The 11,474-nt window shown below is 48.3% G+C and overlaps 1 protein-coding gene across 1 annotated transcript; it reads left to right on the forward strand.

Annotated features, from left to right (window-relative positions):
* Positions 1-6,112: 6,112 nt before the first annotated feature.
* On the forward strand, positions 6,113-10,974 carry S100A11 (S100 calcium binding protein A11). Its single transcript, XM_081025287.1, has 3 exons — positions 6,113-6,193; positions 9,566-9,718; positions 10,713-10,974. The coding sequence occupies exons 1-3, from the start codon at positions 6,191-6,193 to the stop codon at positions 10,863-10,865; spliced, it is 309 nt and encodes a 102-aa protein (XP_080881413.1). The 5' UTR covers positions 6,113-6,190; the 3' UTR covers positions 10,866-10,974.
* The last annotated feature ends 500 nt before the right edge of the window (positions 10,975-11,474 follow it).

Here is an 11,474-nt window from a genome sequence, read left to right on the forward strand (position 1 = left end):
AAGGTGGGGAGGGAATGAGGTACCCTGACAGCACTTCCCGCTGGCTGCTTCTGGGGCAGGGCTTCCGGGCATTTTTAACAGCCCTCAAATATCTGTGACAACAGGTGGTGCGCACAGCTCTAAATCAGAGTTCTGGCTACTGAGGTGTCCAAGCTCAGGAAATCAAGAGGAACTAAATCATAGTAGTGCCCATGTACCCCGCCCCACCCCACCACCCCCACTACCCCACCCCTGGCTGGGTCCTGTGAGCCTATTGTGGGTCCCACCCACAAGCTCAGAGATAAAGAACCCACAACTCCGACAATTCATGTCCCTGAGTCACTTCCTGGGTAGTAGCTCTGAGCCTCTATCCTGCTCCAGGCCCCAAATCCTGCAGGAGCAAGTGTTGTTTTTTCCAGTGAGACCATCAAAACCACCAATGTTTCTTCTACAGCGAGGTCTCTGACTCACTAGCCTGGCTTAAGCGGAGGGACAGAGCAGCGGGCCTTTCACGTAGGAAATAAGACCCAGAAACAGAAGTGGACGGGCTTCCTCTTTACTCCTGGTCCCGGACCAGAGCAGGAGGCCCCGGCAGGCACCCCACACGCACCCATTTTGTGCCTCCTTGCATTGAACTGCCACAGGCAGGGCAGGAGCTCCGTAAACGTTTACCACCTAAACCTTCCCATCCCCACACCGTCAGCCTCTTGAACCCGCTTTCTTTTGTGTTTTAAGGTCGCCACTTAAAAGTCAAGCTGTCTTGCTCTAGAAGGGCTTTTGCTTTTCTCTCTTCCTCTGAACGGCACCTACCAAAGCACCAGGAGGAGAGTAACTGGGAAACGCAGACCGTTCTGCGGCAGGAAGTGACTGAGAAACAGGTAATTCCTGTTCACGGGGCTGGGCCGGCGGTTTTGCAAGAAATGACTAAGCCACGGGATGTTTCACCAAGTGCACAGGGCAGTCTCGGAGGGGAGGGCAGCCTGAGGAGCCAGCCAGAACCAGAGGGACACTCCGGGGGCAACAGGCTCCACAAACGCCTCACATCTGGCCTGAAACACAAGAACGTACCACAGCACTGAACTCGGGTGTTTTGTGTCTCTGCAGACTAGCTCATTCACAGACCTAAGAAGTAATGATCGAAAACTGTTTTAGGGAATATAGTGAACAATATTGTGATAAGGATGTATGGTGTCAGGTGGGTGCAAGACTTATCACAGTGGCCAGGCTGCCGAACAGGAGCAAGTCCCAGGGACCCTCACCACGCCCTGCGTTACCTTTAGGATACCTGGGGCTTCAGGTGGACAGCAGCGTTCAGGCAAGAAGAGAGGCCACTTAGCCACTGGTAGAGAAGAATTCCAATATTTTAACAGCTAGTATGGCCCTACAGGTGAGAACCGGCTGGAAGATCAACTCTGCCTACAGACAACAGAGAAAAGTTCCACTTGACCAGAATTTGCAAAGGGAATGAAGAGAAATAATGAAATAACAGCTGGGATTACACCATAAAGGCCCTTGAATTCCAAGAGGACGCATTCAGACAACGATGAAGCAATACAGGTCCACTGAGAATATTTTGATGGCACATTCAGAGCACAGCACATTGGATATGGATGTGACATGGCGTGGCCTCCTATAGAGATGACAATTTGCTGTGGGCCACTAGGAACATTTCTCAACTCTGCCTAATGACTGTTGAAGACCTAAAAATAACTGTGTGGAGGGCTTTAATGGTTTCCAACCATCAGCATGAAAAGTATCTAGAAGAGTATGAAGAAAACTGTGAATGTGGGCAGACACTGAAGGAAAGCTCCCAGTTAACCCCACCAGCTTGTATGAGGACTCTCAAACGGGAGGGAATTAATGAGGGGCCAGCAGGTAGGACCGAGGCAACGGGAAGTGAGGAAGGAAAGGCTCGAAAGCACAATATTAATGAGACCCACCATCTGCAAAGTGCAGTTGACCAAGCGCACTTTCATTCACTCCACACAGCAAGCAGTAATTACCATTTGTAAAACACCTCCCCATTTAAACAGCCCTTTTATATTTATTATCTCCTTAATTATCATCCCTATTTTACGCATAAGAAACTGAAGCTGAGAATTAGAAAACAGTTTATCTAAGAAGGGAGAGGGCTGGAACTCAAACTCTAGGTTCTTTGGCCATATTTCCCTTCACGGCACAGTGGCCTCAGAGATGGTGACGTCATTCCTTAGTGTTGCAGATGTGGCCTCAGGGTTCTGGGCAAGGAGAAAGCTAAGGAGCTCCACTTATAGTTTGTTTCTTCAAGACATAAACCTTCTAGACCAAGACTTAAATGGGAAAAGCCTCACCCTACAGACTGGGTAAACACCTTCTGATACAGATGGCTCTGTTTCTAGAAGGACCCCATTTCTGTTTTATTAATCAAATTGAATTTGGGGATCCTCAAAGGCAGGAACCACGACTTTTTTTTAATCTTTGTCTCCTCAGACCCTAGCACGGGATCTGATACTCAAGAAGTACTTGTTAATTAACTTAATGAATATAAATTTAAGAGCTTTAACAGAAATACCTTGAGATCCTTCCGCCAAAAAATGAGTCTCTAGGAAGTGGGTTGTACCACCAACAAAAGATATTATACTAGACCCGGTCCCCGGGATGCTGACAGTCCAACAAGGGAAAAAAATGGCATATACTTGGTTGACAAGGTGGAAGTCTCCAGAGAGACCGAGTGGGATGAGGGCTGAGATGCATTTACTGGATTTGACAATTAGTCCTCACCACAACCATATAGAGTAAGTGCTACTATTCTGTCCACTTGACAGATGAGGAAACTGAGGCACAGAGCAGATAATTGACCTGCGGGAGCTCATACAGATAATGCGTGGCAGCACTGGGTTCATTCCCCACACTCTAGTTCCAGAGTCTGTTGTTGGAAACACTGTGCTGTCCTGCCTGACTTCACCTTGCTTCCCCACCGCGCCATCCACCTGGTCAATTCTCATTCTTCCTTCTATACCCAGTTCAAGTATCACTTTCCCCATGCTGCTTTCCCTGCGCCCCCAGTGTTAACCACTCATTTCCATCCCAGCATTGTCATTGTACTTGGTCACACTCCTGTTATTACATGTGTCACAGTCTGTCGTGTCCATGTAATAACCTACCCAACCCTGCACAGAGCTCAGGTTGTACCTAAGAATTACCCTGCCCTGTAAAAGTACCCACATTTATTTCCTGAACAGCCCTTTCCTCATTGGTACCCTATTTCAGTCCTCTGCTCTCAGTTTACCAGCCCTCACTCATCTCCAGCCCCTTGCCTGCTTCAGCCCTTCAGTTGGATGCATTATTTACCCACTTCCAAATCTGCTTTTGCTTGCTCTCTCTCCTGAACTCTCCTCCTCTGACTGAAAACCTAATTGTGTAATGACCCCATTCCAGCACGGCCCTGGGGAGTTGCCACCACAGGCAGCTCTAACTGGAGAGGACTGACCCCCAGCCAAGTTCTGGACAATTCATACTTCCTTGGTTTAGCTCTTTTCTCCGGTTTCACTCAAGCTACCTATAGGCCAGAGGAGTTATTGAAGGAATAAATGTCCTACAGAAAATCAGGAAAACTTGGCAACCAGGTTGAGGAAGAACAAGAAGGATGGTAAAGTTGAGTTGCAGCCGCCTCACTCCCTCCTTCACCATTAATACAACTCAGCGAACATCCAAGCAGCTGCTTCTCTTACTTGCAGTTAGCAAGTGGCTTATCTTACCCCTCTATCCTGCACATTCCTTCCAAACTTCATAGCTTCTGCTTATTCATAGCTTCTGCGTCTTTGTACTTTGGATTGGCTGTAACCTCATGATTCTCTCTATACAAATGTTCAGCATCAGCTCCTTTAAATGCCGAATTCTCTACGTGTTTCTAATTTCAGTTTCCCAAGAACAAGAAGCTGACGGGTCCGAGCTCATCTTTCCATGTCGTGTCATGAAACATCCCTACTGTCCATTCTGTGGATTGGCAGTCTCAGAGTCCCGAGCTAACTTCTGTGTAATCAGCTGTGACAGTGGGCACAGAGTCAGATCATGCAAAAATTTACCAACTGGGCTAGCCCTTCAGCAGAGGCCATAAGTGAGGTGTTTCCCCTTAACGACGATTGTGGTATGGGAGGTCCCCTGATTCAGGTATGGAATAATTTGGACTAATGACTCTTTAATATTTTTTATCATAAATTTTTCTGAGTATCAGATTAAAGCTCCCCCAGGAAAAAAAAATTCTTATGCAGAAAATTTCACATAACTTTAGGGTATATGTGGACCCCACAGCCATCCATGGAATGCCCCCCGAAACACCAGAGATCTAAAGTCGACCTCCAAGGAAGACACTATAACTCATTCATGTTTGTGTCTCTCATGCCTGGCACTGGGTTTGGCACATAGTAGGCTTCCAAAAGCATTTGTTGAATGAATAAATTGAAGAATTCATTCATTCGTTAAGGTTAAGAGGTTTATCAAAGCCAGAGAGAAGCTGAAAAGTTTGTATTTGATGTAAAAGGTATTGAGGAGCCTTTGGTTCTTTTGTTGTGTTTTGTTTTTAAGTAGGCAAGTGATCAGAGCTGTACATTAGGAAAACGTTTTTAACAGTCAGTGGAGCAGATGGTAGGGCAAGAGATCAGTTAGAAACAGGAAGAAAGAGGGAATGAAGCTCCAAACTAGAACACTGGAGGTGAGAGTAAAAAAAATGTAAGAGGCAGATCCAAGAGAGAGCATAAAAATAAAATGGCTACTACTTGGCACTAGATAAGATCTGAGGGTAAGAAAGGGATTTAGAGTCAAAACCTGACTCCAGCATTCTCAAGTCGGGAGAATGGAAGAACGGCAGTATCATTAACAGAAACATCGAACAAGGCGGGAAGAGGGAAGAAGAATGGGTATAGGGAAAATGAATTATTTCTTGAATTACTGAGTCTGAGGCTCAGGTGGGACTTCCAAGTAGACTAAAGACCAACTGAAACTATGGGTCTGGAGTAGGGTTTCCAGGCAAGAATTCCTATCCATTCTCAGAAATTTTTTTCACTTTCCCATTCCCAAATCCCGAGATATAAACTGCTTTCTGTTCTCCACGATGAATGGTTTCCACAAAGTAACTGCCAATACTACCAACCACCGGGGTTCAAGGAGCCGGTTTTACCGATTTCCCAACCAACCTCTCTCGGCATTCGGGAATGGGAAAGTGAAAAAAATTCCTGAGAACGGGCGGGAGTTCCCGCCTGGAAACCCTAGTCTGGAGTAGCTGAGCAGAGATGAAGATTTGCTCGGAAGAGACCAGCTGCGGCTGCACCAGTGGATGCCAGGAAGCAATTTCCCCCCCGTGCCGTGCAGCGCGCCATCTTTCATTCGCACCTACTCCAGTGTTTGAAGCCCTCTCAAAGCCGTCTTTTTATTTAACAGTCATAATAATCTTACAAAATAGAAGAGGCAACGTCATCTACTTTTATAGATAAGGAAATGGAGGTTCAAGGGATTGAGGGGTTCTGACAGAAGTATTGCAGTCACATAATAGACCCAGGATTAGAACCCAGAGATTTTGATTCTTAATACAGCTCCCAAGTCCATTGCCAACTGTACCCAGATAAATGCCCTACTCGCATGGGTCAACTTTTAATTGCAGTAGGTAGTTTGGGGTTTTGTCCTTGTTGAATTGTCCGTTTAGAGAGAAGTTTGAGACGAAGTGCCCCAGTGGGCACAGACCACCACTGTTCTCTGTTAACTCTCTGCCGTGTGAAGGAACAGGGCTGGATTCTAGGGAACTTCCACTCTATAACGGTGGGCCACACCCCGTGTCGCACCTATCTAACCTGAATGGTCAGAATGAGCTCCTAATTGGAAAAGACCCGCCCACAGACATGGCCAGGTTTCCCGAGGACCGCTGGGCAAAACTTTTAATTCAGAAAAGTCAAAAATCCTCCAGGGTCCCAGGACAAGGAGAGAAAGATGGTTTAAGGCTCAGAGGGGTACAATGGGTTTATGTGCGTTTTAAGATGCAGATGTATGTTTGGCTGACGAGTCCAGAGCTGCTCGGCCCGAGGAGTGAGTCAGGCGGGAGCCGCGCGGGCGGGGACAGGCGGGGACAGGCAGGGCGCGGGCGGGGACAGGAGGAAACCCCCGCCCTCCCGCCGCCAGCCGCAGCCCAGAGCTCGCCGCGCCGCTCCCCGCTCGCAGCCTCGGCTCCCAGCTCCACTCCGACATGGTAAGCCCCACTTTTTTACATTTGTCTCCCTCTGAAATCAAAACCAAAAAAGCCACCGTATGCTTTCCACCAGGTTTGTTCTTTGATGTCTATGTGGACGTGGCAGGAAACAGAGCAGGAAAACTCAATCCGTGGGAGGGAAGTAGGGAGGAGAGGATGGAAGGAGAAGTCCTAACAGTACGCCCGGAACACCAGCCCAAAGGGGCCACGCCGGGGGCTTTGTTTTCCCCGCGAAGTTGGGGGCTCGGGCTGGGGAAGCGGAAGTGCACGGCGAGCCCCCGGGGGGGCGCTCAGGGTCCCACTCCGCCGGGAAGGGCGCGCCCCTGCGGCCCGGGAGACAAGTCACAGACGCGGGTGGAATTCTGTGAGCGGGACCAGCTATTCCTGTGGACCAGAAGGGCCGGGTTCAGAACTGGCGTCTGAGCCCTGGGAAAATCAAAAGTTTCAGTAAGCTACCGGCAAACGGCCAAGGCGAGGAGGCTGAAACCGGAGCCGGTTCCTGGAGCTGAACCTCCGCCAAGAATGTGGGAGGAGCCCGCCCAACCAAGCCCCCTCCTCCGTTCCTTTCCCTGCGCAGCCACCATCCTTGCGGGCGCTCGCTCGCTACACGCCCGTTTTCTCGTCTCAGCTCCTGCCACTCCCATTTTGCGTTCTCTTTCTGTCTTTTCCATTAAAGCCACCGCCACAATCACTTCCTCCTTGGCGTCTCTTTGGTGAAGGGAGTCAGCAAAGTTCGGCCCGCGGGCCAAATGGGGTTTCTGTTCCACCCCCAAACAACCAATGGATTTTGCATTTTTACACTGTTGAAAATCAAACGAAGAACAATACTTTGGGACACGCGAAAATTATATGAAAATCAAACTTCAGCGTCCACAAATCAAGTTTTATGGGCCCCCGGCCACGCCCATTCAGTTATGAGTTGTCTGGGGTTGTGGCCCCTCCAAAAGCAGAGTGACAGACGGTCAATGGCCTGCATGGGCCTAACATGTTTACCATCTGGTCCTTTGCAAAACACATTTGCCAATCCCTGCTCTGTGTGCCAATCTGTATTCCACCCACTCTCCCTCTTCTGCTTTCCATGCCAAAAGGGAGAGCCAGTGTCACATGGCACCTTGGAGAGTAAGCACTTAGGCCAGCAGGTGGTGAAGACCTGGAATGATTGCCGGGGAGGACAGAGGTGAATGCCACCTTGGGTCCTTGGAAGGAAAAGGGGGATGTTGGTTAACAAGAACTGAAATACTTGAGTCTTTTTCAAGTGTTACTTCTTTTTCACATTACTTTTTCTTGGCTTTGCTTTCCTCCATGTTCAGCGTGCATTTTTCATATTCTTTCACAGCATCCACTTATTATACTGTTTGTCCTTCCTATAGCAGTCCCCACCGAATACACCCCGAAAATACAGTGAGGTGTGAGGAGCACCGGCCTCCATCCAGGCGGGAGATCGGTTCTACTGGCCTTTGGCCACCACCCCCACCTGGGGCCACACTTTCCATCTCCGGTTCTCCCTCCGTGGGAACCATCTCCAACCCCACCCCCCAGCTCTACAGATTTTGCAATTGCATTTCAGTAATGTGATCATTGTGCTTCTTTTGCTTTGTAAAATCACCTGTGGGGAGAAATGCAGAAATTTTCATGTTCTCCATGTAGCTGATAGCAACAGTTTTCAAGAGAACAAAAGAAATCTAAATTACAGTCAGGACCGATGTCCATGGGAAAAAAGGGAAAGCAGAAAGCCACTTTGCAACGAGGAAAGCAAAGCATCTGGATTCCAAGGAAAAGCAGCAGAGGACCCTTCTGTAGGTCTAGAAAAGGGTCACAAAGCCCTGTTGCCTTAGTCTGGAACCTTCCGCCTTCTCTGGTGCATCCTCCTTGTTCCTGTCATCTGATACATTAGTAACACAGTTGATTTTAGTCCCGATAAGAAAAGCTGTTGTGCAAACACATTTGTTTCCAGGCTGCAGTGTTTTTGTTTCTTCCCCAAACCTTGAACCTAAGAAAAAGTTCCAACCATGTAACTGTTGGGAAAGATTCCACCTCCGGACGCATTCTTCAGAATCCACCTTCCGAAGGGCTTTATAGTTAGGTGCTCCAGGGTGCAATGGGCAGCAGGCTGGGCTGGTAAAGCACCTGGAGAAAGAGGAGAAAGCCGACAGAAACGGGGGAGGGAGACCAGCAGCAGCGCTTAGCACATGAGTTACGAGACGTGAACGCCTCCAGCTCTGGGCTCCAGGAAGTCCCTCTCAAGAACAAATTAATGGCTAAGCGCTAAATTGGAAAGTCACCATCCAAACATAGATAGATCGTTGTGAATGTCCCGAGATCAAGCTTCCGATGAAGGAAGGGTGTGGTCCGGCAAGTGTTCCAGAGTCTGCAGTTGTGGCTTTTATCCACCAGGGGGAGTCGAGCAGTTCCTCACTTGGCGGGGGGGGGGGCGGGGGGGGGGCGGGGGGGGGCGCCGGCTGGAATGACGCGCACACACTCAGTACGATGGAATTTACTGGAAGACTTCTCTTTACGGGGAAGCAGAGCCCAGCACAGGATTTGAGTCTCCTGCTGCTCCTGGGACTACCACAGACCAGTCGGCTCTGTCGATGCCCTGGGAGCTGTGGAAGCGGCCACCCGAGAGCCCCACATCAACCTTCCTGGTTTAAAGCCACCAGAGAAGTTCCACCAGCCATTCTTGTGGGGATTAGTAGCATCTGGAAGCAGGAGGAGCAAAGTCTGAGGACTGCAGAAAAGGGACTTGGAGACCGTGATTCTAGGTGTGGCTCTGCCGTGTAACGTAAAATGAATGGTTCCTAATTTTCAAATATGAATGCTTCTTTTGCACAGCCAAAAAATTCTCAGATCGTCCACCCCACACACAATAGTATAATAGCTATGCTTTCAGTTTTCTAGGAAATGCGTGAGCCTCAAGAATTAAGCAATCCTTTAAAAAAAAACTGCCATTCCATTCATCACAATAGTCTCTATTCTTGGAAAACTGGAAGTTTAATCTGTAGACAATAGGTGGTGTGCACTTGCATTTGTAGATGTGTTACACCTATATTTACCACCATGTTCTAAAAAGATGAGTAGACCCTGCCTCCCTCAGTCTCACCTCGGGTCTTCTGCTTTCAAACATGCCCACGTGCTCCATAGTTCCCCTCTCTCTGTGTTTCCCCCCGGGGCATGAGCATGTGAGGAGATGTGGGAGGGAAACTCACAGAATGGGACTTTCTGTGCTTGTCGTAGAGCCCAGAAAATGACCCAGTCTTTTAGGAAATGGCTTTGACTCAAAATGAAGAGACGAGATTCCCTGGAGTGTTCTCTAGCATCCAGTCCTTGATATCTTGCCCTTGTGTGAGCCCTGAATTATTTTTTCCCCCAAAGGCAAAAATGTCCAGCCCTACCGAGACCGAGCGGTGCATCGAGTCCCTGATTGCTGTATTCCAGAAGTATGCTGGGAAGGACGGGAACAAGACCAATCTCTCCAAGACTGAGTTCCTAAGCTTCATGAATACAGAACTGGCTGCCTTCACAAAGGTACAGGCTGCAGCCCTCACCCCCCCAGCCCACCTCACCATAAAATGAGACTGGCAGAATGGCTAGGAATAAAGGACCAGGAGCTGCGCGCGCGCACACACACACGCACACACACACACACTCCTGCCTCCTTTTCATTCACTCCAAGCTGGGGGTCTACAAAGCAGCCAAGGCTGAGCCCCCGGCCTCAGAGTGAGGTCTGAAGGACTATTAAAGGACCTTTCCTTCTCCTTTTCTTCGAATAAGGTGTGTTTCGGCATCAAAGTTATCAAACTACCTGACACAGGGAACAGTGATATGATTTTGTTTTTGTTGTTGTTCTTGTTGTTATTTTGTTTTTTTCCATTTAGGGAAAAGGGCTTGTGAAATAGTAAATGGCCTAACAGAAGAGTTTTCAAATTTTATCCCTCCACCCCACAGCCTCTAGGTTAGCCCCATCCAAAAGGACTTTCTGCAATGGTGGAAAAGTGTTGTACAGTGGTACTATCCAATATGGTAGCCACTGGCCATGTGTGCAACTAGAGACAGACTTTCCGAGTTAATTAATTTAAATGGCCATACGTAACCAGTGGTTGTGTGTGTGTGTGTCTGCTGGGGGCCTGGATGAGTGAGACTGGTTAGACAGGGCCTGCGTCCTATTTTTACTTCAAATCACTACTTTTATCCAGTTTGTGTATTGGAGTTGCATGCAATACTTGAAAAAAGCATTCCACTGTTTTTGTAAAATTGAATCACCCCTGATTGTCACAGAAGAACTCCTGGATTAGGAGCCAGAAAACCCAGGTTCAGGTCTGAGCTCTTTCCCTTAGGTGAGTCACCTCACTTCTTGGAATCTATTTCTGCGTCTGGGTGGCGGGGATACTAATAACCCCGACCCTGTACCTCACACTCTTGTGAGAATAAAATGTGGCAACGTATTTGAGAGCATTTTAGGAGGTACAATCTAGAGGTGCTCTTCAGATTGTCATTGTTATTGTCATTATTGCCTCTGCAGAGCCAGAAGGATGCCGGTGTCCTTGACCGCATGATGAAGAGATTGGACATCAACTCTGACGGGCAGCTGGATTTCCAAGAGTTCCTTAATCTTATCGGCGGCTTGGCGGTAGCTTGCCATGAGTCCCTTACCAGTTCCCGGAAGTTCATCTGAGGAGCCCTGGGAGCTGGCCTCCAGGCCACCCCTGAGCCAGCGCACCCATCGCCCCATGCAGACCACTCCTGCTGGGAGCAATAAAACGCTGTTGTTTTTTTAAAACACACACTGGAGAGTCCGTAATTTGTGCAAGGGAGGAAGAAGAGTGGGAGGAATATAAACTAGACCAATGAATGCTGCTTCACAGTAAATAATAAAAATGCATTTTGGGTGTATACGTAATCATGACTAATAACACCAATAGAATCATCTCTAAAACACTCCAACTGGCGGAGAGATGTCTTTTGTTGTCATTACTCATGTATTAAATATCTATTCGCCCCTACGACAGGCACCGGCATAGCCTCTGGGACACAGCAAGCAAAACAGACAAGGGCCCACCTTCGCTGAGCTTACTTCCTAATGGGGGGAAAAAACAATGAATAAAGGACTATGAGAATGTGATACATCCTATGAAGGAAAAATTACGAGGTGGTGTGTTATAGGGTCACAAGGGTTGGGGGAGGGCAGTCTTCTAAGGAGATGGCATTTGTGCTGTGAGCTGAAGGATAGGAAGGAGCAAACATTTGGAAAGATGGAGGACATTTCATGGGCGATGGTCCTGAG

The sequence above is a fragment of the Rhinolophus hipposideros genome, assembly GCF_964194185.1.
Source record: "Rhinolophus hipposideros genome assembly, chromosome: 19".
Lineage (NCBI taxonomy): Eukaryota > Metazoa > Chordata > Mammalia > Chiroptera > Rhinolophidae > Rhinolophus > Rhinolophus hipposideros.